Source organism: Loxodonta africana, chromosome 13 (genome assembly GCF_030014295.1).
Source record: "Loxodonta africana isolate mLoxAfr1 chromosome 13, mLoxAfr1.hap2, whole genome shotgun sequence".
Taxonomy (NCBI): domain Eukaryota; kingdom Metazoa; phylum Chordata; class Mammalia; order Proboscidea; family Elephantidae; genus Loxodonta; species Loxodonta africana.
The window spans coordinates 42,171,502-42,194,317 of record NC_087354.1 but is presented as its reverse complement, the minus strand read 5'-3'; the positions used below and the strand labels follow the sequence as shown (position 1 = coordinate 42,194,317).

Here is a 22,816-nt window from a genome sequence, read left to right as displayed (position 1 = left end):
TGGGCCTGCACACCACCTGGGCTGGGATGCAGGCAGCTTCTGAGTCTGACTATGGAGGTCAGTGATTACGAGCCTGAAGACCCTAGGATGCAGCTTGCAGGCCTGGGCTGCCCTAGATCCTGCTCTCTGCCCCCTGGCATTCCAGAATGGGACCTCTCATCTTGGGACCAGTATGGAGCCGAGGCAGGAATCCTTTCACTAGCCACACCCTGCCCCCCCCCTCGCCACATTCCATTCCATATAGGATCCTCTCTGGGCCAGTCTGTGAAGTGAGGGTGCCCAGGCCAGCTGGAGCTCAGATGCATGGGGTCCGGAAGGCCCTTAGTGGCCTCAGCTCCAAGTCTGAAGCCTCCATGTTGTACAACTGCACAGGGTGTCATTCCAGTGGTGTTCTCTGTGGGGCTGTGCTTAGGGGGCCATGAACACGGGGCACAATGCAAACCGTGTTCCTGAAAGTGTCCTCAACACCCTCAGTGGGTGTTCCCTCAGTGAGGAAAGTCCTAGCAGGGCTGGGGTGAGACAGAGGGGGCAGAGGGTACAGAGCTTGTCAGCAGGGAGTCCTGGAGGAGCATCTAGGGCAGCCTTCCAAGGCTACCAGCGGTGCGGGATGTGAGGATGCCAATGGTTTTAACTAGGCCCTAGTGTCTGAAGCTCCACTGGGCCTTCAGAATGTACCAACCTTATGGGACAAAGGCACTTGATTAACCAAAAACTCACTTAGCTGACATCTCATAAGCTCACATCTAACACTTGAACAGTGGCAGTTACTAGATGAGTGAGTTATCCCTATTACCAGAGCACCAGCGGATTGATAGAGTAGCTACAAGGATCATTTGATTTGAAGATGTTTTATTAAAAAGTGTGAAATCCTCCCTCAGCCCTGCTGAATGCTCTAAATTAAAAAACAAAGCAAAGCACAATTGGGCGAGTACTTTGGAACTTCCAGTAGAGATTGGACACCTCAAGGATCAGGAGCAGTTGTACCCTTCTTATCCCATCACTCCTCCAAGACCCAGAATCACATCCCCTCCATTTCAGGAAGACTTCAGGAGTCATGGCCCCCCACCCCAGGTCTGGAGAGGGATTAGGCCCTGCAGGCAAAGGAGGGCTATGGAGGGCTTCAGCAGGGGAGAGAGACAGATTCATTCAATGTGCACTCATGGAGGACCTACTATGTGCCAAGCCCTGTGTCAGCTCCTGGGAGCACAGCAAGTGTCCCTGCCCTCAAGGAGCTTGCAATCTGCTGGAGGGCACAGCCATAGGACGAAAGGAAATCTCAATGCAGTATTGAAGATGAACCAGGACCAAAGGTAGGGTTGCTATGAGTTGGAATTGACTCAACAGAAACAGGTTTTGGGGATTTCTAGGGGCAGAAGAACGATCAAGTCTGTCTTGGAAGAAGTACAGCCAGAGAGCTCCTTGGAAGTAAAGACGGCGAGACTTCATCTCATGTACTTTGGACATGTTATCAGGAGGGACCAGTCCTTGGAGAAGGACATCATGCTTGGTAAAGTGGAGGGTCAGCGAAAAAGAGGAAGACCCTCGACAAGATGAGCTGACACAGTGGCTGCAGCAATGGACTCAAACATAGCAACGATTGTGAGGATGGTGCAGGACCAGGCAGTGTTTTGTTCTGTTGTATGTAGGCTCGCGAAGAGTTGGAACCTACTCGATGGCACCTAACAACAACGACAGGCAGAAAAAAGAACCCTGGTGTTGCAGTGGTTAAGTACTTGACTGCTCACCTAAATATCGGTGGTTCAAGTCCACCAGCCACTCCATGGGAGAAAGATGTGGCAGTCTACTTCCATAAAGATTACAGCCTTGGAAACCCTACAGGGCAATTTTGTCCTGTCCTATAGGGTCGCTATGAGTTGGAGGAAGGGTGGGATGACGTGATAAAAGGTGAATTTGGGGCAAGTTGGGTCAGCAGAGGAGTCACAGACTCATATACCTGCAGAAGGAGTCCCTGGGTGGAACAAATGGTTAAGTGCTCATCTACTAACCCAAAGGCTGGGGGTTCAAATCCACCTAGAAGTGCCTTGGGAGTATGGCCTGGTGATCTGCTTCTGAAAGGTCACAGCCTTGAAAATCCTATGGAGCAGTTCTACTCTGCACATTTGGAATCAACTTGATGGCAAACAACAACAACAACCAACGGCCGCAGGTGCCAATGGAAATGAGGGAAAACCAATCGGGCATCTGGAAGGGGAGGAGCTGGTGAGTGTCCACCACACTACAGGGTTCCTGCTGCTCATCCCCAGCTGACGGTGGTCTTGTGGAAATACCAGTCCAATGTTGTCAGTCACTGATTTTTCCCAAAAACCTGAAGTCTGGATTTTGATGTAAAATATAATTTTTTTTTGAACACTGTGCGTGGGAATCGAAACAGGTGTGCAGTCCACCAATTTGCAAACCTCTGGATGAGAGGAGAAGAAATACCTCTCAAGCGAATTGAGGGTTGAGTAGGGTCAGCTTGGCTGGAGGTGGGGGGCGGGCTGGGTCTCTGCACTAGAAAAGTTCTCAGAGCACCCCCCTGGGGCAGCAGGACCATCAGTCTGCAGCTTCCCAGACACCAATCCCGGCCTCCACGTGAGAGCTAAAGACAGGACCTCTTCTGTTAGGAAGCCAGAGGGAAAGGCCCTGCATCAGGTGTTCCTTTGAGGAAGGCAGGAGCCCTAGTGAGACCCGTAGGGTGAGTGGGCAAGGCTGGACCCCATGATAGGGGAGCCCACCCTGAAAGAAGCTCTCCTCTTGCCTATACCAGGCTTAGAGCCAGGGAACTGGGGACTGGGCAGAGGGCTGGGGACTGACCACCCTCAGCCCATTGCCTGCCAAGCCCTGCACTCATCACTCTTTGCTCATTGGTTGGTTTTCCAGTTTTAACCCTTCATGCTTCCCTGGGTCTCTGAGGTGAATGTGCCTCCCCCAGCATTGTCCCCTGCGGAGTGCTCAGTCTCAAGGGCAAAAGGGGAGAGAGAGCGCCAAGATTGCTGGCTATAAGCAGACGCCAGGGTTCTGTCCCTCTCCTGGCACTCCTGGGTCACTACCCCTTCCCACCTCTCCATAGCAGCCCGTGCCATTGCTGCCATCTTTGGGAAGCCTACCATAATCAGTCTAGTCTTTGGCTCCGGAAAAGTTCCCTACCCTTACTGGTGTCTCCTGGGAAGTCCCTACCACTGGTCAGGATGAGTCAAGAAAACCCTGCAAAAGCCAGGGCCCCCCGCCTCGGCCTCTTTCCACAGTTCCTCACAGGCTGTGCCTTGAAGTGACTCCCCATCCCATCTCACCCTGCTTTCTTGGGGGTGGAGGGTGGGTGGGGCAAAGTGAACAGCAGGCAAGCTAGGACCTGGAGACTGGGTTTCTGTGGAAGGACACGGGAGGATCTGCACCACGTCTTTGCTGGCAGCAGCAGGAAGCACCTAAGCTCTGCACCTCCCAGCAGGGACAGGAGGCGAGGGAGCAGCCTGAACAGGAACCTGAGAGCCGCAGGCAGGTGTGTGAGCCTGAGTGTTCCTGGCAGGGAGTCAGATCTGATCAGGCACAAGGCCTAGGCTGTGGACACCATCTCCTGAGGTCACCCTCCAAGACCCCTCGCTCTCCTTTGCTGACTTGGCAGGGGGGAGGCAGATAGGGTAAGGAGTGGTGGGTGGAATTGGCAGCTGTGTTCCTCTCTGTAGTCGGGGTTCAGGGGAGGCAGGTGGGCAGAGTCAGGTCTCATCAGGATCCCAGCTAGCTCAAGTGTAACCAACCAGGAGGACGTGCCCCAGCATCCCACCCGCCTGCCCCGTGGGGGAAAGAAAGGCTCACCAAGAATGCACACTAGGAGGGATATTTAACCTATTTATGAGATGAAATTATTTTCAAAGGCTTTAGCATATCCATTTTACTTGCCAATGTGCTAATTACGTGCTGTTCTTATCTATTCATTAAAGTGCGTTCCTATCAGAAGGTCTCTATTGGATTACATGTTACTGAGCTATCTTAAATCTGCTCTCCCAGTCTTGGGCTAGTCAGGAAGTCAATCCTTCCAAGGTCAAAAGGACAGTGTGGCTGTGGGGGGTGGGGCTCTGGGGCCTCTAAAGTCCCTTGCTGAAGGTGTGCTGACCTTTCCCATTACAGACCAACGTGCACTCTCCACTTTAGCAGGGCCTCTCTCTACTGCCTTTGTTCACAAAGTTCCACCAGCCAGAAATGCTCCTTATTCCCACTTCTAGTGCCCAAGTTCTACTCCATTCCAAATCCCTCCTTCTACCAGGAGCTTTTCACAGATACTCCAACCCCCAAATAGGTCCAGTTAAGCCCAGACCAGAAGAAGCCTGGGCATTATTCGGCTGAGGGGAGGCCAGTCTTCCTGGCTCTGCCAGAGAGATGAGAAGGGGGACAGGACACTTGGAACCTGGAGCTGTGTTTCTGCTGGTCCCCCGGTCAGTGCCCCAGGGAAACCAGGGGGTGGGCGCTGGGAGCCTGGACTAATGCTCCCAGGGGTAGGTGGCAGACTGCATGAGGGAGAGGCAGGCTCAACTCAGTGAGCGTTGCTGGCCTGGCTCATCCAGGTTCAGGGACAGCTCTACTGGGAGAAGTCTGTGCCCTGGAAACAGCTCTACTTGCAGGGGCTCCAGGTCTTTCGGAGCTAGGAGTATGGGCAGCGTGGTGAAGTCTAGATTCATTTCCCATTTCTGCCACTTGTGAGCTGGGCTATCTTGGGCTGGGCACTAAACCTCTCTGGGTCTCAGTTTTCTCATTTGTAAAATGGTGATAGTCACAGTTACTCTGGAGGGTGAGATAATTTATGTGACATGCCTAACACAGCACATAGGAGATATTCCGTATTCTATAAATAGTAGCTTTTATGTGGTGTTTTTTTATGTAGTGTAAAAGGAGCCAGGGTGGCACTGTGGTTAAGCGCTCAGCTGCTAACCAAAAGGTCAGCAGTTTGAGCCCACCGGCAGCTCTGTGGGAGAAAAATGTGGCAGCATGTTTCCATAAAGATTTCAGCCTTGGAAACCCTAAGGGGCAATTCTACCCTGTCCTATAGGTTGCTATGAGTCAGAATTGACTTGACAGCAATGGGTTTTATACAGTGTAAATAACTAAAGACCTGTTGCCGTCAGGTTGACTCTGACTCATGGTGACCCCATGTGTGTCACAGTAGAAGTGTATTTCCGAGGGCTGATTTTTCAGGAGATCGATAGGCCTTTTGAGACACCTCGGGGTGGACTCAAACCTCCAACCTTTCAGTTAGCAGTCAAGCACCTTAACCGTTCGCACCACTCAGACTCCTTCCAGAATTTGTACCCATATCAAAACCCACTGCCCCCTTTTCCAGGACACCCTTGTACCATGGCCCCATTTGGGGCACGTAGCCATGGGGTGGGTCAGGGAACCGTTGATGGGCATTAGCCACAGCCATATACAATCTCATACAGCCAGGTGGGTGGAGGATCTCCCAGGAGTGGACAGCTCCTTCCCAGGGCTCTCTCAGAGCTCCCTGGCTGTGTGCCTCTTTCTTCCTCTGTGGGAAGTCTCATTTGGACTATTCTGCTGGTCTCTTTTCCCTGACTGTTGTAAATATGAGAGACTATAGGTCTAAAACCACCTGGTTGTTTTCTGAGAGGTAGGACTATAGTAGATGTCTTCCTCAGAACTAGGTGTGCCTACACCTGGGTGGGGACTGCCCCCATTTCAGCCCCAGCTGCCCCCCTCGGGGACCTCCTGAATGAAGGTCCTATTGGTGATAGGCCTCAGGCGATTGATGTCTGATAGAGGGACTGGGACCTCCCTGCTCTCAGACCTGGGCTGGGGAGAAGTAGCCACGGCCCACCCATTTTCCACTGTGGTGGCTGCACCCAGTTAGCTCTTTAGGGCTCCGACCTCACCATGGGCTGAGGAGAGTTCTCCCACTGCAGAATACGCATCTGAAGCTTCCCCAATCTTGTCCTGATGGTGTCCCTGGTATCCACTCCAGACCAGTCTCCTCACGGGTAGGGCTGGACAGCCCCTCCTCTGGCCCCTCAGGCAGGAGCAGTGGGTACTGCCAGGCCTGCTGGTCAGGCTTTTTGGTAACCCCACGTGAGGAGCAGAAACCCCTCCCAAAGGACCTGGCGGGCTGTAAATCTGGCTGAATTGAAATATAACTCTGGGAGCCCTCCAAGGTGGGCCAGTGCATCAGGCCGAAACCATCTCCTGACCTCGAGCTGCTGTGGGAGACAAAGCAAAGCAGTGTGTGTGACCCAGGGGCAGCTCCCAGTCAGATAGCAGAGGGCTCTTTCCCCATCCCACTCAGAGCCCCCTGCCCTAGAAATCACCAGAAAGCTGGGCCAGGGCCACACTGGTCACAATACATGTTCGATACCTTCAAGTTTATCACGTGCTTTCGTCTCCACCATCTTATTGGAGCCCCACAATGGCCTGTAAGGTAGGTGAAGACCATAGGACCATTTTATAGATGAGGTAGATAAGGCTCAGAGAGGTGAACTGGCTTTCCCAAGGTCACACAGCCACTATATAGCAGAGCCAGTCAGGACTTGCCCCCCTGCTTCCAGAATTAAAGGAGACGTTGGTGGTACAGTGGTTAAGAGCCTGGCTGCTAACCAAAAGGTTGGCAGTTATAATCCACCAGCTGCTTCTTGGAAACCCTGTAGGGCAGTTCTACGAGTCAGAAGTGACTCAACGGCAACAGGTTTGGTTTTGGTTTTTCGTGCTTGGCTGCTAATGAAAGCTTGATGTTTTGAACCCACCAGCCGCACCACGGGAGAAAAGAGCTGATGATCTCCTCCCGTAAAGATTTACAGCCCAGGAAGCCTATGGGGAAGTTCTACTCTGTCCTATAGGGCTGCTATGTGTCAGAATGGACTTAACAGCACACAACAAAGATAAGATAATGCTATAAAAATTACCCAGTATAGTACTGACATAGAGACCTGCTTAATAAAAGTATGGCACAGTTGTGACTATTATCCCAAGGATATTCACATGCTGTCCTCATGCAGGTCATGCTCCAGATGGAGCCCCGGTGCCTCTGGGCTCATACCTGGTCTCCGCTGGTGTCATTCAAGACCTGCTAAGGTAGGCTCAGGGCCCAGGTGTGGAGAAGAAGGGGTGGAGTGGGGCACTAGATTCCTCTGCAGGCTGCCTGGTGTAAATGGCCAGAAGCCTGTTGTGGGCCTTGCTCACAGCCCCATGGTGGCCGCTGCCTGCTTTCTCATGTTGATCTCAGGTCAGCTCAGGGCCAAGTCAGGGGCTGGCTGAGGCTCTGCCTGAGTCTTTGATCCCTAGAGGAGTATGGACCAGACTCAGCATAGGAGCTGAGAGGATTGAAGGTGGTCCAGGTGGATCCTCCATGGTCTGTGGAGCCTGCCCATGGGAGCAGCTTGCCCTCCCTCTGTGTCCCAGGCAGCCCCGAGATAGAAGGGATGTGGACGGGGTGGGTACATCTAGCATGTCTGTCTGCCTTGGAAAGAGGGCATGAGGGTGCAGATGATCATGGGCCCAGCCAGACTGATACTGCCCCCAGTTCAGTCCTACAGTCTCCTCCAGTCCACACTATTACCCTGGACTTGAGATTGCCCCCTTCAGAGCAGACCTCCACCTAAAGAGCCCCTCTGGGACACAGCCCAGGCCAGCAGCCCGACTCCACCACAGGGCTCTACCCTGGAAGAGGAGCTCCAGACTACCCTACCTCAGTCCCCCAGTGGGAGGCTTGGCCTCAGGACCCCCCAGAGAAGTGGCCCCCACATCAACAATTCCATCCCCCATCCTGGTAATTCACATACTTTCACAGACCCCCTTCAAAAAACCAAAAAAAGCCAAACCTGTCATGGTCGAGTCAATTTTGACTCATAGCAACCCTAAAGAACAGAGTAGAACTGCCCCATAGGGTTTCCAAGGAGTGTCTAGTGGATTTGAACTGCTGACCTTCTGGTCAGCAGCCATAGCTCTTAACCACTACGCCACCAGAGCTTCCGGACCCCCTTTAGGAGCCCTCTAATGAGAAGCAGTGGTGGTTCTGGCCACACCTCCTGGAACCTAGGAGGTGAGTGGGCATCGCTTGTGTCCAAGATGAGCTTTGTGACAGCCTTGGGGTCTGCGGGGCCGGATCCTTAGCATTTTTCAATTTTATTATGCCTGTGTTTGTTTAAATATATATATATTTATAGCTCTATGTGCCCACTGCCCCCTGCCCCTCCCTGGCCCCTAGTTTTTCCCTCTGGCTTTCTGTCTGGTGGCCGTGTAGGGCAGCACCGTTTGCGTGCTCTTGTCTGACACCGTCTGGGTGCTGCTGTTCCGTGTGACCCTCCGGGTCTGCTCAGGGGCCAAGGTGGGGCCTGAACGGTGGCTGGTCAGTGGAGAGCGCCTTGGCTTGGGGGGAGCTGGGGAGGGCTTGAGGGGGCCTGTGAGGGCCTCTGTGCGGGGGGGCTCGGGGGGCAGGCCCACCTCCGCTTCCTCTGCCTCCTCCTCGCCATCCCCCTCCTCATCATCACAGCACAGTGCGTGGTACAGCACTTTGTCACTGAACCGCACCCTCTCCCGCGTGCCCGGAGTCCGCTGGGGCAGCTCCGGGGTCCGCTGGGGCAGCTGGCCTTTGGCGGGGCCAGCGCTGAAAGCCTCCTCGCTGGAAGAGTCTGGGGTCTCTACCTGCGGCCCATTGGGAATGGGCATGCCACCGTTCATGAGCCGGTAGTCAGGGCCAGCAACTGGCCGGGCCAGCTCAGGACAGTCCACAGAGTCTGAGGGGGTGGACATGTCCAGGAAGGAGCAGAACTCCCAGCTGTCTGAGAGTATGTCAGCTGTCATGAAGTCCAGGTGGCCCAGGTCAAAAGGGCCACCCACACCCGCCTTGTCGCTGCTGGAGGTGCTGCTCACAGTGGCTGTGGTCCAGTCATCTGGCTCCAGTTCAAAGTCGAAGTCTGAGGTCAGCTTATCGATCTGGCTCACCACCTGGCCAGGGAAGGGGAGAGGAGATGAGAGGTGCCAAGTGGGGGGCTAGAACCCCCTCAGTGTGAAAGCACCATGTCCCGCTGTGGTAGACCCCAGCTGGGGACCCTACAGGATGGTGACTGAACTTGTCACAGGTGTGTTTGCCCTGTTGAGAGCCCAGATCGAACCTGGGAGAACAGAGCTTGTTCCAGGCATTTCCAAAGGCCTGCTTGCCCCTCCTCACTCCCTTCCAACCCTGCACCCCTATCCCTTCATAACTCCTCTCCCTCAAAGCCAACTACTGCTTGGAGGGAGCCCTGATGATCAAGGCTTGATCTACCTTTGATTGATAGGGGCTGAGGAACTCTTAAGTGAGTCCTACTCAGTAGAGTGGTGAGCAGCCCACCCACCCTCCAAGAGGAAATGATAGGGGCTGGCCATGAGGAAGACCCAGTCTGAGCTCTCTAAAGCAGCCGCTCAGCGACTGTCCCCATGGGTCTTCCACAGCCCGTCAGGACATGAAGACCAGGTGTGCAGCACTGGCTAGGTTACCCTCCTCTCACCCCCCGTTCCCTGCCCACTGCTGAATGGAGATCAATCCTGGCTTGTTTGGAGAAGGAATAAAGCAAGCCCTATTTGGTAAGCAATAAAGAAACCATCCATCCTGGGCCCAGAGCTGCTTGTTAAATGATCTTAGGTGGCAGCTCAGCTGCAGAGGTCACTGGATCCTGCCTGCCCCGCATAAAGCGAAGCCCTGGAAAAATGTAGCAGGCAGGCCTCATACCGGCGGGTCTGCTTTAGGACACCCCTTTGCCCGGCCCCTGTCAGCACCTAAATCAGAAATGTCGATGGGAAGGATGATGGGAGAGGGAGACCCAGTCAGAGACACAGAGGATGGATAGAACAAGAGGAGGGAGAAAGCAGATTCAGGCTAAAAACAAAACAACAAAAGCAAAATGGAGGGACCAAGAGTCAGGGCAGCAGAGACTTAAAGACAAAGAGATACACAGTGAGTCATCAAGACCAGACTCGAACTCCCAGTGCCTCCCCGGTGTTCTTCACCTGTGGTCACAGCAGTCAATTAATTAATTAACTAATTAATTCCTTGATTCGGCAAACACTGACTGAGGACTACTGTGCCCAGGTATTGTTCAGTCTTGAGCAAGGAGTTGGGGGTGTGAGTGTCCCAAAGCAAAGGAGAAAAGCTAGGGCAAAAGTAGTTGGGCTTAGTGGGAAGATTACATGGTCAAGAGTCAGGTGACTCAATGAAGGTGACTTTGGTCAGTCATTTTCCCTCTCTAGGTCTCAGTTTCTCAATCTGTAAATGGGGTGGCAGGGTCAACTAGTTTATCTCCCAGGTCTCTTTCATCTCTGAGCTTCTAGGACTCCATGCTTTTAGGAGTGACTTGAGAACCTGCTTCCAGGTGCCAATGCGTAGGGATGCCCACACCATGGACCCAGTTCTAGAGTGGAGGGACCACTTGGTTGAGGCCTGCAGGGCAGCAGGGGGAGTCAAGACACCTGGCTCCCAGACTTAGCTTAGACATCGCTCTATGTGTCTTTGGGCCAGCACAAAACCTCTTTGGACTTCAACTTCATTCACCATCAAGTGGGTATGAAAACCCCAGCCTGCCAACCTCATGAAGTTTCACGAAGAACGGTGAGAAGGGCAGCAAAAGGGCCCTGTGGATGGTCAGTGATAAAAGTGACATCATCTTCCATCTCTTGAGCACCTACTATGTGCCAGGCTTTCATCCCTGCTCTTGAGTCTTCACCACTACCTATGAGACCGTCATCTTCTGGGTTTACAGATGAGGAGTCTGAGGTGCTCGTCACTGGGGGAGTTGAGCTTCCTCCCCTGCAGCTCCCCTTCAAAACTGCACACTGCCTGGAGGTGCTGCTGTGGTTTCTGGGCCTGGACAGGAAATGGGTGGGGCCCCACCCTCTAATCTGGCTACCCCTTCTTATGGTCCCCCTCCCAGGATGACTCCAGCTACGTCATAGAAGCCCTCAGTCAACTCCTTCTCCACCTGAGGACTGGTAGCAGCTTTGGCCTTGTGTTAAACCAAACCAGTTGCCATCAAGTCGACTCTAACTCATGACAACTCCATGTGTGTCAGAGCAGAACTGTGCTCTACAGGGGTGTTTTTGGTTTTTAACTTTTTACTTGGAACTAATTCTAGATTCACAGGAAGTTGCAAAGAAAAGCACAGGAAGGGCCCGTGTGCCCTTTACCCAACCTCTCACGATGTGAACATTTTGCATGGTAACAACATCAAAACCAGGAAATTGACACTGGTAGAATCCATATCACTTACTCAGGTTTCATCAGTTATACACACACTTTCCTGATGTATCACCTTTCCAAGGCAGATCACCAGTCCTGTCTCCCAACTCTGTAAGATTTTCAATGACTGATATCTTGGAAATAGATCACCGGGCCTTTCTTCCAAGGCCCTTTGCCTGGACTCGAACTGCCAACCTTTCAGTTAGAAGCCGAGTGCTTAACCATTTGCATCACCCCAGGTAAGGGTCTTCCAACTTGAGTGTGCCTCAGCTCACTCCTCAGAGTTTCTGATTCAGTAGCTCCAGGGTGGGGCTAGGGAAGGTGCATATCTAACAAGTTCCCAGGCGACGTGGCTGTTGCTGATTCAGGGACTACACTTGGAGACCCACTGGCCTAGGGTGCTGGGGATTTAAACTGAGCAAAGACACAGCAGGTCACGGCGTTAGGGGCCTCCAGAGTTGTCCAGTGGTCTTTGAGGCAGCCATAACTTCAAATTAGGCTCCCTTGATCAAGTGAGGTCCCTGGGTGGTATAAACAGTTAATGCACTTGGCTGATAATAGAAAGGTTGGAGGTTCAAGTCCACCCAGAGGCACTCGGAAGGCCTGGTGATCTCCTTCCAAAAGGTCACAGGCATTGAAAATCCTATGGAGTGAAGTTCTACTCTGACACACATGAAGTCGCCATGAGTGGAGGGTGACTTCACGTCAACTAGTTACAAGTGAAGGCTGTTGAGTCTGCTGCTGCCTGAGTGTGGGGAGACAATGACAATAGTGATCTGGAATTAAATGGCTAGGCCTGATCTCATAGGCTTGGCTGTGGCTATGCTGGGTCCAGAAGCTAGGCTCCTAAGGCCCAATGAGGATGAGCCCCTCATGTCTCAACCTGGCAGCAGGGAAGATCCAGGCTACACAGAGCAGGAGCCCTAAAGCCTTCAGGCCTGGATATACTCCCCCAACCCAAGAAGCCCAAGCTTGCCACCTCTTGGTGGTTCCTCTTCTCCAAGTCTCCTGTGAAATGGGATGACACTCTCTCCTCATCTAGGGTGATGGGGATTTAACAGATAGGACTGTGTCTGAAACAGGAGTCAGCACAGCCAAGTGCTTAAGAACCTGGGATCCAGACCTAGGATCCAACTCTGACCCACCACTCACTTCTGGCCAAGTTACTCAACCTGTCCGTGCCTAAGTGTCTTCATCTATAAAAGGAGAATTCCAGCAGTACCTCCTTGATAGAATTGTTGTGAGGATCTAATGCCTGTAAAGCATGTGGAACAATGGAGACTACTAATACCCACTATAGACCCCTGGGTGGTGCACTCAGCTATCAGCCAAAAGGTTGGCGGTTTGAACCCACCCAGAGAGCCTCAGAAGACAGGCCTGGTGGTCTGCTTCACAGCCTTAAAAGCCGTATGGAGCAGTTCTACATTGCACACATGGGGGGCCGTGAGTTGGAATTGACTCAACAGCAACTAACAATAGCAAAATATCCACTACGCACCAATGGACACCAACACGTGACCAGGCCCCTGGCACAAGGCCCAAGCGATGGGAGTCAGCTTTTCTCCGAAGTGATGACACTCTGGTGGGGAAATTTCTAGTGCCTGTGGCAGGATAATGGGGATCTACTGAGCCTTTCAAACTCCAGCACAGGGGTTAAAGTAGGGCTGTCTCCAGACAGAAAAGAAGCAGAAGAGGTTCTAAACAAGAAGCCCAAGGGCTGTGAGGCTCACAGGCAAATCTGAACTGATCTGTTAGGTGGGACCAATCATGCCTACTTGATGAGTGACATCGGTGAGGCTCAGTAAGGGAAATGACGTGCCCAAGGGCACATAGCTTGTATGTAGGGACCTGGGTCTGCCCACAAACCCCCTACACCTCCCTGGGGCCTCATTTCTTGGAGCCAGTGAAGAGGGCAGGTGTGGGGCAGGCCCCATGCTACCTGCCACTCTGCTTTGGATGCCTTAAAATCTGTGATTTCTCTCAGAGATTTAATAATCATTTTGCCTACATATAATTTGGGATTGTCTTGGAGGGCAGGGAAATAATTATATACACAGAAGAGGAGAGACAGAATGGAGAGAGAAGTGGAACCATAAAATCACAGAATCATGGTACCTGGAAGTAGAAGGGACTGGAGACACTGTTGATTGAGTTCATCCTTCTCATTATTCTTGTTGATGGGGAAGCTGAGGCCCAGAGACTGGAAGGGGCTGAACTGAGACCAGAATCCTGACTCCTGGGCCTGGCCCCTTAAGACCAAGGATCATCTGCCCTGGAGGGGGCAAGAGGGGGCACTAGAGAGGAAGGGCAGGGCTGAGGGCAATGACAGAACCTGCTGGGGATCCCAGGCCCTGTCCCCAGGGGCATCCCTGCCCTCTGTCCTGGTCATGGCCTTAGCCTTGCTCACCTGAACACTGAACCGTCTGGTCTTCCCATTGCTGATAGCTTCCTGTGTGGGTCCTGCTCTAACCTGCATCCAGGGAACTTTCTAATCAGGATCATGTCACCCCTCTGGTTCCAGCCCTTCTCTGCTCCCCAAACACAACCGAACAACAAATCTGGCCACAGGTCCTTTCCTCTCCAGCTAGGGGCCTCCCTGCTGCGAGGCCCACCTCCTCACCACCCCACACACTCCCTGCTCACTTCTGCCCCTGGGCCTCACCTGGAGGGCCCTCCTTCCTTTGCAAGTCATTCCATCATCACTTCCTCAGAGAAGCCTTCCCTGACCCCCAGTCAAGGTCACATACTCTATGAAAGACTCTTAAAGCACTCTGCACCTCTCCTTAAGCACCTCTTATCACTGCTACATCCATATGTGTAATGATATGGAGCCCTGGTAGTGTAATGGTTAATTACTAAGCTGCTAACTGAAAGGTTGGAGGTTCGAACTCACCCAATGGCTCCACAGGAGAAAGACCTGGTGGTCCACTTCCATAAATATTAAACCCAAAAAACCACACCTGTTGCTGTCGAGTTGATTCTGACTCATAGCAACCCTACAGGACAGAGGAGAACTGCCCCATAGGGTTTCCAAGGAGTGGCTGCTGGGTTCGAAATGCCAACCTTTTGGTTAGCCGCTGAACGCTTACCCACTGCACCACCAGGGCTCCTCTGTAAAGATTACAGCCTAGGAAACCCTATGGGGCAGTCCTAGTCTGTCCATATGGGATTGCTATGAGTTGAAATCAACTCAACAGCACCTAATGACAACACGTGTAATGATCTCCCCACTAGACAGCAGGCCCCACGACCGGGGCCCCAGCCTGGCAGAGAGCTTGGCAACTCTTTGTAAATTCAGTTGTAGGATGAATGGATGAGCTGAGACAGAAGGATTGATTAAAAGCCACCAGGGCCTTCTTTTCTGCGTCCACAGTCTTGAACACCCTAATACTGCCCAGCCCCTTCCCCTCCCCCCCGCTCTGGCTGAGTCCCCTTCCTGAGGAAAGCGCCTCTGTATTCCTTAAGGCTCAAGAGCCAGGTCTGGGGCCCCCGGAGTCCCAGGACCAGCTTCTTCCCCCTGTCCTCACCTCCGACCCCCTCACCTCGCCTGACAAGCTGCTATCTCCTCCCCTCCAGCCCAGCTCCCCAGGCAGCCAGTTACATAACTGGGGATTCTGCATTATTTAGGACCACTAATTATTTTTTTAATTCCGTGATTACGTTATTTATTATCTTTCTGGGGGTGGGGGGCTGGCACTGGGGAGAGGTAGGTGAGCTGACCGTGATTTACTACTCTCTTCATGCAACTTGGCCTAATTGGCCAGGGAGCAGCAGTGAGTCTGTTCAGAGGAGAAAGCAGAGGGAAAAGGGAGGAATGGAAAGGCGAGAAAAAAAAAGAAAAACTCCGCGCGACTCTTGCTGAGCTGCGGGTGACGGAGCTGACCCAGTTTGGCACAGGCACCGTGGTCCCCAGCCTCCACTGCTCTAGCTGCTGCCTGGCCGGGCCACATTCATCTCACGCCCGCCTGGCCTATAGCTTTCCTGCCACCTTCGTCTGCAGCACCTTGCCGAAGGGACTGCACAATTGGGTGGCCAGAGAACAAGCTGCCTCTTCTGCTTCTGGGGAAAACCAGCTGGGGATCCTCCACTGCCATCTCAGCTAGGGAAGGCTCATGCCTGCCTCTTCACCTCCCTGAGGGGCTAGGGCCAAGGTGGGCAACTGCCATCTCAGCTGGGGAAGGCTGGTGCCTGCCTCTTCACCTCCCTGAGGGGCTAGGGCCAAGGTGGACAACTGTGCCCTTAAGTAATGCCCTGGCTCAGAGCCAGAGATAGGGGTGGGTATAGGTGTTCAACTCAAGGACCATGCACCCAGCCCATCCTGAGTGACATCTTGGGGAGGGCAAGGCCAAGGACGAGGAGGCCAAGTACCTGCTCAAGCGAAGCTCAACATCTGGAAGCCAAGAAGAGGGCCCTTGACCTGGGATGGTGGGAAATGGGACAACGGGAGGCAGATTCTCACCTAGTAATATAAACATGAAGGAACCCTGGTGGCTCAATGATTAAGCGATTGGCTCCTAACTGAAAGGCTGGCGGTTCGAACCCACCCAGCAGCTCCATGGAAGAAAGATTTGACAATCTGCTCCTCTGTAAAGATTACAGCCTTGAAAACACTCTTCTCTCACATGGGGTCACTATGAATGGAAACTGACTTGATGGCACCCCAACAGCACATGCAAGAGACTCCTGGATAGAGTATGAAATTCTCACTCATAACAAAATCCAAATTCCACACCACGGCCGCTATGTGACCCGGCTCCTGGCTCCCTTCCTGACCTCTTCTCCTGCTTTCCTCCTCCTTGTTCACCCACTCCAGCTGCACTGGCTTCCTTGCGGTTCTTGAACATGTCAAGCCCAGGGCCACCTCAAGACCTTTGCACTGGTTGTCCCCACTGCCTGGGATGCTCTTCCTCTAGATATCCATTTGGCTTGTTCCCTCACTTCCTTTGAGCCTCTGTTCAAAAGCCAGTTTATTGGAGATCCCATTCCTATCCCTGTCATTGTCACTCTCTGTCCCCTTTTTCTGCAGGTAGGGGTGGGACCACCTACTCCAAGAGAAATTAAAGAGCCCCAGCCAGCTAGGAGGTCAGGTTCCTGGTCCTGGCCTTCCTGATCACGGCTAAGAAGCTGATGTGACTCCAGAAAGCATGGCTAGACATGGAGTAGCGGAGCAGGCCAGTGCTAGAATAATTCATTAATAATATCTACCAGATACGGAGCTGACTTATTGTGCTCCATACTCACCCCTACCTGCACAGAAAGGGGATACAGAGTGACAGTGAGAGGGAGAGGAATGGGATCTCCAATATAGGGTCGCTATGATTCAGAATCAACTTGACGGCACTGGGTACTGGGTACTGGTATTGTGCTCCATTACTGTGCTAAGTATTTTACATATAATATCTCATTTAATAGTCCCCAGGTGGCACAAATTAGGTTAAGCATTCGACTACTAGCTGAAAAGTTGGCAGATCGAACCCACCCAGAGGCTTCTTGAGAGACAGGCCAAGCGATCTGCTTCTGAAAAGTCACAGCCTTGAAGACCCTGTGGAGCACGCCACACAGGTGAGGTCGCCATAAGTCGGAATCAACGCGAAGGCAACTAGCAACAACATCTCATTTAATTCTCACAACAACCCAGGGGCAGGGAGAGAGTTTAAATGTATTTTCCTCATTTTACAGATGAGGAGACAGAAACACAGAGAGGTAAAGTCACTTTGCCGAGTGCACACAGCTAAGAAGGGGCAGAGCAAGGGTTTGGACCAGAGCCCTAGCTCTTTGCCGCCGGCTGTGCTGCATCCTAAGACCCACGGGCTGTGAGGGGCTGGGGCAGAGAGACCCTGCAGGGATTAGCCTGGTATCCTGGAGTACTGGGGAGCCTAGGAGAAATGAGGGATAATTAATGAAAGGCCATCACACCTCTCGGCAGCACCACTTTAGCTTTCAAAGTCCCTTGACATTCCTCACCTCAGTCCTTTCAACTACTTTCCCCACCCATGGGACAGAACCTGCTCTCTAGCACCCAGGAAGCCGGTGGCAGAGCTGTGGCAGAGGTCTGGGATGGTGGAGGTGGTATGGGAGAGGGAACTTCAAATCCTCTAGGGGTGCCCCTTGCCACATGCCAGGCCCTTGATAAGTCCTTGTAAAGTCACTGTGAGATGCGTATCATCACCATTCCCATTTCACAGATGAGCAAACTGAGGCTCAGGGGCTGGGGAGAGAGGTAACTGGGTGCCTCTTTTCTTTCTGTGAATTTCAGGCTGCATGGTCAAGAGGTTGAGGAAGGTCTGCCATGATCATTGGCGTCTGGGGGCCGAGGAAGGGGAGAGGCCGATGGAGGAGGACAGCAGAGGGGACCAAGCTAAGCCCTTCCTCACTGTTGGCCTTGCGCCTTCATGGAGCAGTCTGTGCTGTTCTCTGACAGTCTTGCATATGAGTCTTGTCTCTGCGTCTAAGCACTTTGACCCCCTGAGATAAGAATCCAGCTGGTGGTCCCTGAACTGGTGAAACCTGGGGGATGGGGTGTCATGAGTGAACAAGCGCCTGCTGCCCTCTCAATGCTAAGTGCCTAAGAAGGAGCACCAGGCAGATCCAGCTTTGCAGCCCCCGTGGAGGACAAAGAGCCAAGATCACAGGGCCCGGGGAACAGGGGTGCTGAAGGCCTTCTCCCCAAACCAGAGCCCGGTACCCCTGCTTGGTGACCCCATCCCCAACAAACCCCATCCACAGGAAGTCAGTTCTCTCTGGGCCTCCCAGAGCCTCATCTGCCCTTCCCTTACTCTGCCCCCTGCTCATCACCCTACATTCAGACCCTGCCTGGGGGGTAGGGGAGCTCTGAGGTCTGCCCCCCTTCCCAGCTGGGTGCCATTGGCAGCGGGCGGGCGGGTGGCATACGGGGTAGGCTCTGGTTGCCGTAGCAACCTGCCAAAGTCTCGGGTGGAGGCACATGGCCTACAGGGTGTGTGGGGGGAGGGGACTCATCTTTCTCTGTCCTGGCTAAAGCCCCTGGGCTGGCTGGGCCTGTGAACAGGAAGCTCAGCTGTGACAGACACGGGAGTGGGTGTGTGGGTGTGTGTGTGTGTGTGTGTGTGTGTGTGTGTGTGTGTGTGTGTGTGTGTGTGTGTGTGTACTGAGGAGGGAGGGGCATCTTAGAGATCTGCAGATATATCCTATGGCTTCTGCTCACCCTGCCTCACCATTAAAGGGCACTCCCCTTACAGCATCACAGCCTAAGCTTAAGCTGTCAGCTCTAGAAGGCCCCAGTCAAAATGCAAATAGGTTGCCCATTAGCCCACCTACTAAAGCCCCTCCCCATGCCTCCCCCGACTAGTAGTCAGGAACCTGAGTTCTAGGCCTAGCTCTGCCACTAATAGGTTGTGTGACCTAGGGCAAGGCCCTCTCCCTCTCTGGGCCTCAGTTTCTTCAACATTCAGTGGGCAAGGCTGGTCTGGGTTACCCTCAGATGCCTTCACACTCTGGGTGGCTATGCTGGGGGAAGGGGAGGCAAGTGCCTGGAAGGTGCTCAGTTGGGGTAGGCTCTGAGCTGTATCAGAGCTGACATCCTGCTCTTCCGGTGGGCCTGCTGTGGCATAGGTCCCATTCCCTTGCTCAGGATGGAGACCCTGGACAGCACCCATGGCCCTGACAGGACCCTGGACTATGTGAAATGAGGTGGGAGGTGGGCGTAGGGGAAGGGCTAAAGTGCCTTGGACTCAAGAGGTAAGGGGGGGAGGTGTTGCTCAGAGGCATCTGGCCTTTGACCTCCAAACTGTACTGCTCAAAGGTGCTCAGCCCAGATCCTGGCCAACCCAGACCCTGGCCAGCCCAGCCCATGGCAGAAGCAACTCCACCTCTTTACCTGAAGCCACAGCTATTCCTACTTCCTGAGAAAGGACTTCCTGGCAGGCTCCAGGAAGCTGACCCTGGACAGACGGCTACCTTGCCCACCCTCAATTACTGCCTCAATGTCTCCACAACCCCCTCCACTCTGAATACAGCTCACTTCCAACCCCCTCTGCTCCTTTGTGCTCAGGTCAGGCTGGAATGTCTTTTTACCAGCTTGGAGTTGAAACCCATTATTACCATCTCCTCAGCCCTCCTGGAGCCCTGATGGCCCTGCACAGCTGCCTGGGGAGAGCTTGGGCCCATAACTCCAGCTCAATCACTCTGCCTGCCATCTCTGCAGGGGCCCTGGTTACAAGGAGTTGAAATTTGCCTAAAGCCCACCTTGCCGGCATAATGGCACCCAGCAGGCAAATTCAGGCCAGTGGCTCAGAACGCTGGTCATGCATTTTGGGCTCGAACACAGCCCAGGGGGCAGGGCCGAGGATATGTGTACCTCGTTACCCCGGCAAAGTGGGAAGCAGCAAGTAAACTGGCTCAACTTGGACAGAAAGTGACACATGCAGTCCCTGCATCTCTGGGACTTTTCACCCGTGGCGAAAACGCTCAGAACTATAGGATGGGGACGCAACCCCTTAGGGAAGATTCCTGTCCCTGCCAGGGTACTCGAGGACCTCGGATACCCACTAGCACTTCCAGACCCATTACACCCCAGGGCAGGGAGGGCATAGCTGGCTTTCGTTTTTCCAGGCGCAACGGTTCTGAGCACCTGTGTGATCTCTGGGAAAATGCTCTGAGTTGGGCTTCGAGCAGTGAGGGCTGCCTCAGTAGAACCATCTACGGAGGCTCCCAGGCCCCCTTACGACCAGGTCAGAGTCTGGGAGTCAGAGGGGGAGGTGAAGGGTCAACCTTGGTTCCAGAAGAGAGCTTCCCACTAAGAGGCAATAGTGGGATTCAGTCCCTGACTGACCATCTTAGCAAACCTAAGTGTCAACCACAGAGCTATGGGCCCACTGCTGTGCTGCCCAAGTGGTCTCTACAACACCAGGCTCTTCCAGCCCTGGGGGACAGGAGAGTTTTAGCCAAGCAGATATGGGGGGAAGGGGAACAAGAAGGGAGACACCCTGCTGAGTACCACATGTGCACACAGCCTTGGGTGTGCAAACACACGTGTGAGTTCATTTTTGTATCAAGTCCAAGAAGGCTGCTCTAGGGTCCATCTGCCCGGCCCCTGTTCAGACCTCACTCACCTCCCTCAGCTCCTTGGCTACCTCCTTGAGCTCCCGCAGGATGCCCTCAAGCTGCCCGATGACCATCTTCATGCGCTGTCGAATCCGCTCCCGCTCGCCGCCACTGCTGGGGTCGTCAGGGGGCTGCCCGAGGTCCGGGGCACCCCGAATGTTCATCCTTCACCACGTGGCTGTGGGCCTGCCCATACTCCCCCCAGCCGGGCACACACTGCGTCTGCCTCCACGGAGCCCCCCTCAGCTGGGCAGAGCTCCACATCTTAACGGCCCCCCAGCCTACCCTGGCCCTGGGCGGCCCTCACCCAACCCCTGCCCCCTGCCACCCCGCCTCCTCTGCCTCTGGGTGGGAAATGGGACACCCAGAGGGGGAGAGAGTCTGACAGAGAGGGTCAAGGTGAGGACACAGGGGGGCAAGAGGAGGGGCCTTGGGTCTCAGGAGTGGCCTCCAGGACTTGATGTGCCTGTGGGTGTGCAGAGCTGATCTCTGGCAGAGCCTGGACACGGAGGCAGGGGGATGACTCTGCAGGGACTAAAGGTAAGAGATGCCCTTGGGATGGCGGAAGGCAGCAGTAACCCCCACAACTCCTAGGCAGGTGGGAAGGCAGAGGTCTCAGGGTGCAACTGACACCTGCAGGGGGGTACTGGCTGGGGTCTTCCAGATGTGGAGGGAGCTCCAGGTGTGGGCAGCTCTGGGTAGGAAGCTGGATTGGAGAAGGGCAGCCCCCTGCAGAGAGAGCGAGCCTGGCGTCAGCCCTCCCAGGCTGCAGCACCAGCCAGCAGTGGTGTGGCCGCTGCCTCCCTCCTCTCCCCTTCCCGCACCCTCCGTCGCTGGGGGTTTATTCATTTTTTCTTTTTTATGGGGGGGGGGGGATGGTGGAGGCAGATGGCCTACAGCTCGGCCCCTTTTCTAGAGGGGAAGGAGGAGCCCCCTGCTTCAAAGGCAGAAGTCCTCAGCCTGAGACGGGCCATGCTCACCGCGGTCCCCTCCCCCAGCCAGGCCTGGCCCCGCTGGTTCGCAGAGAACCTCTCCGGTCCACGGTCCTCCCTCTAGTGCCCCCAGGGTGCCCTCGTTCCCAGCAGACCCTCCCTCCCCCAGCCCCGCCTTCCCTCAGAACCTCCGCTTCCGGACTCACCGAAGGTGGGGGCACGGCCTTCCCTCCAAACAGCGTCGGGGGCCAAGCCCCAAGACGATGTTGGGGGGCCCCCAAGGCCCCCTACGGCGGGCTTCTCTCTCTGGACCCTTCGGCCCCTGGCCTCGGGGAGGTCATCCGAACCGCCGCCGGAGACATCTGGGCGGTGGGAGGGGGCGGGGCCTCCGCGCTCCAGGGATCCCACTGCCGTTGAAGGGGGGCAGGAAAAATCTCCCCCAACCCCCGCCAGGCTCCGGGCTGGGAACGAGCGAGGGTCCGGCGGGCTCGGGGCTCCGAGGCCACAGGTGACCCGGGCGCACGGCGAGCGAGGTGACGCCGGGCCGGTCCCAGTGCGTGAGCCAAAGTCGGAGGGATCGGAGGTTGCCGGGATCCCCTCAGCCCACGCCCAGCATTGCCTGGGCTCGGCACAGTCCGGGGTTCACTCTGTCCAGTCCAGATCGCCGGGTCCGGGCTCCGCCGGCTCTGCTCTGCCCTGCCGGGATTGAGCTGGCACCGCCGGGCGCCCGGACCCGGAATGCCGGCGCTCCAGAACCCGTGGTGTCCGGAGCGGCCGCGAGGCTCCGCTCAGCCCAGCCCCGCGGTCCTCCCGGGGCGAGAACGCGTCCAGCGCTCAGTCCACGTTCCGGAAGGTCCGGAATCCGCCGGGTCCCGGCGGAGGGGCGGTGTCGGCCGCGGGCGACCTGGTCCCCGCCAGGCCCAGCAGAGAGCGCGCGAGGCAGGGGACCCGGCCCGGCTGGGTTCGGCGGCCCGGGCGCGGGCGGGCGCGGCGCCAAGCGGAGGCGAGGGGAGGAGGCGAGGGGAGGGGAAGGGACGGGAGGGGCGCGCGGCGGGCTCGGCGAGCCGGGGCGCACGGGGCTCGCAGCCTCCGCTCTGCTCCCCTCGCCGACCGCCGGCTCGCTCTCCGCTCACCGCCTCGGCAGCCCCCGGACGCCGGGTCGCTGCCGGTGGGGCAGAAAGGCGGCGGGTCGGCTGGGCCTGCCTCCGCTGCCTCTCTCTGCCCTGCCCCGCCGGGCTCTGCGGGCCCGGGCCCGCTCCCCGAACGCCGTGGCGCCGCGCTGCCCGCGCCGGGTCGCCCCCGGCCCGCCCTGCAGCCCCCCGCCGGACTGGCCGCCCGGGCGGCGCTGGCTCCCTCAAAGGCCGCCCGGCTGGCCCGCTCGCCTCAGCGCTGTCAGGGAAGGGGCCGGCCTGGCGCTCCGGGAGGGAGCTTTTAAAGCGACACACACGCCTCCGAGCGCCGAGCGCGCGAGCCGGGGGGTCTGGCCGCTCGCTCGAGGGCAGAAGGTCTTGCGCTTGCTGGGCTGGAGGTGGCGTAATTCGGCCGGACTCCGACTGATCCCGGGCTTTGAGAGGCAGCGGACTTGGGACTTACTCAG

General features: G+C 55.3%; 1 protein-coding gene across 2 annotated transcripts; it reads right to left on the bottom strand.

Annotated features, from left to right (window-relative positions):
* Positions 1 to 479: 479 nt before the first annotated feature.
* On the bottom strand, positions 480 to 22,169 carry INSYN1 (inhibitory synaptic factor 1). Of its 2 annotated transcripts, XM_023552896.2 has the most exons (4): positions 21,426 to 22,169; positions 20,921 to 21,016; positions 20,296 to 20,821; positions 480 to 8,940 (listed from the first exon to the last, which is right to left on the bottom strand). In XM_023552896.2, exons 3-4 carry the CDS (start codon positions 20,449 to 20,451, stop codon positions 8,197 to 8,199), a joined length of 900 nt encoding a protein of 299 aa, XP_023408664.1. In that variant the 5' UTR covers positions 20,452 to 20,821; positions 20,921 to 21,016; positions 21,426 to 22,169; the 3' UTR covers positions 480 to 8,196. The 2 variants fall into 2 exon arrangements, with proteins under 2 accessions (XP_023408664.1, XP_064123352.1); XM_064267282.1 differs by lacking the exons at positions 20,921 to 21,016; positions 21,426 to 22,169 and adding an exon at positions 13,322 to 17,082 and having other exon boundaries at positions 20,296 to 20,400.
* Positions 22,170 to 22,816: the final 647 nt, after the last annotated feature.

Coding starts and splice junctions, on each gene's coding strand:
- INSYN1 (XM_023552896.2), bottom strand. CDS start 20,451: ATGAACATTCGGGGTGCCCCGGACCTCGGGCAGCCCCCTGACGACCCC. Junction 8,941..20,295: donor TAGCCAAGGAGCTGAGGGAG/GTGAGTGAGGTC, acceptor TTCCCTGGCCAG/GTGGTGAGCCAGATCGATAA.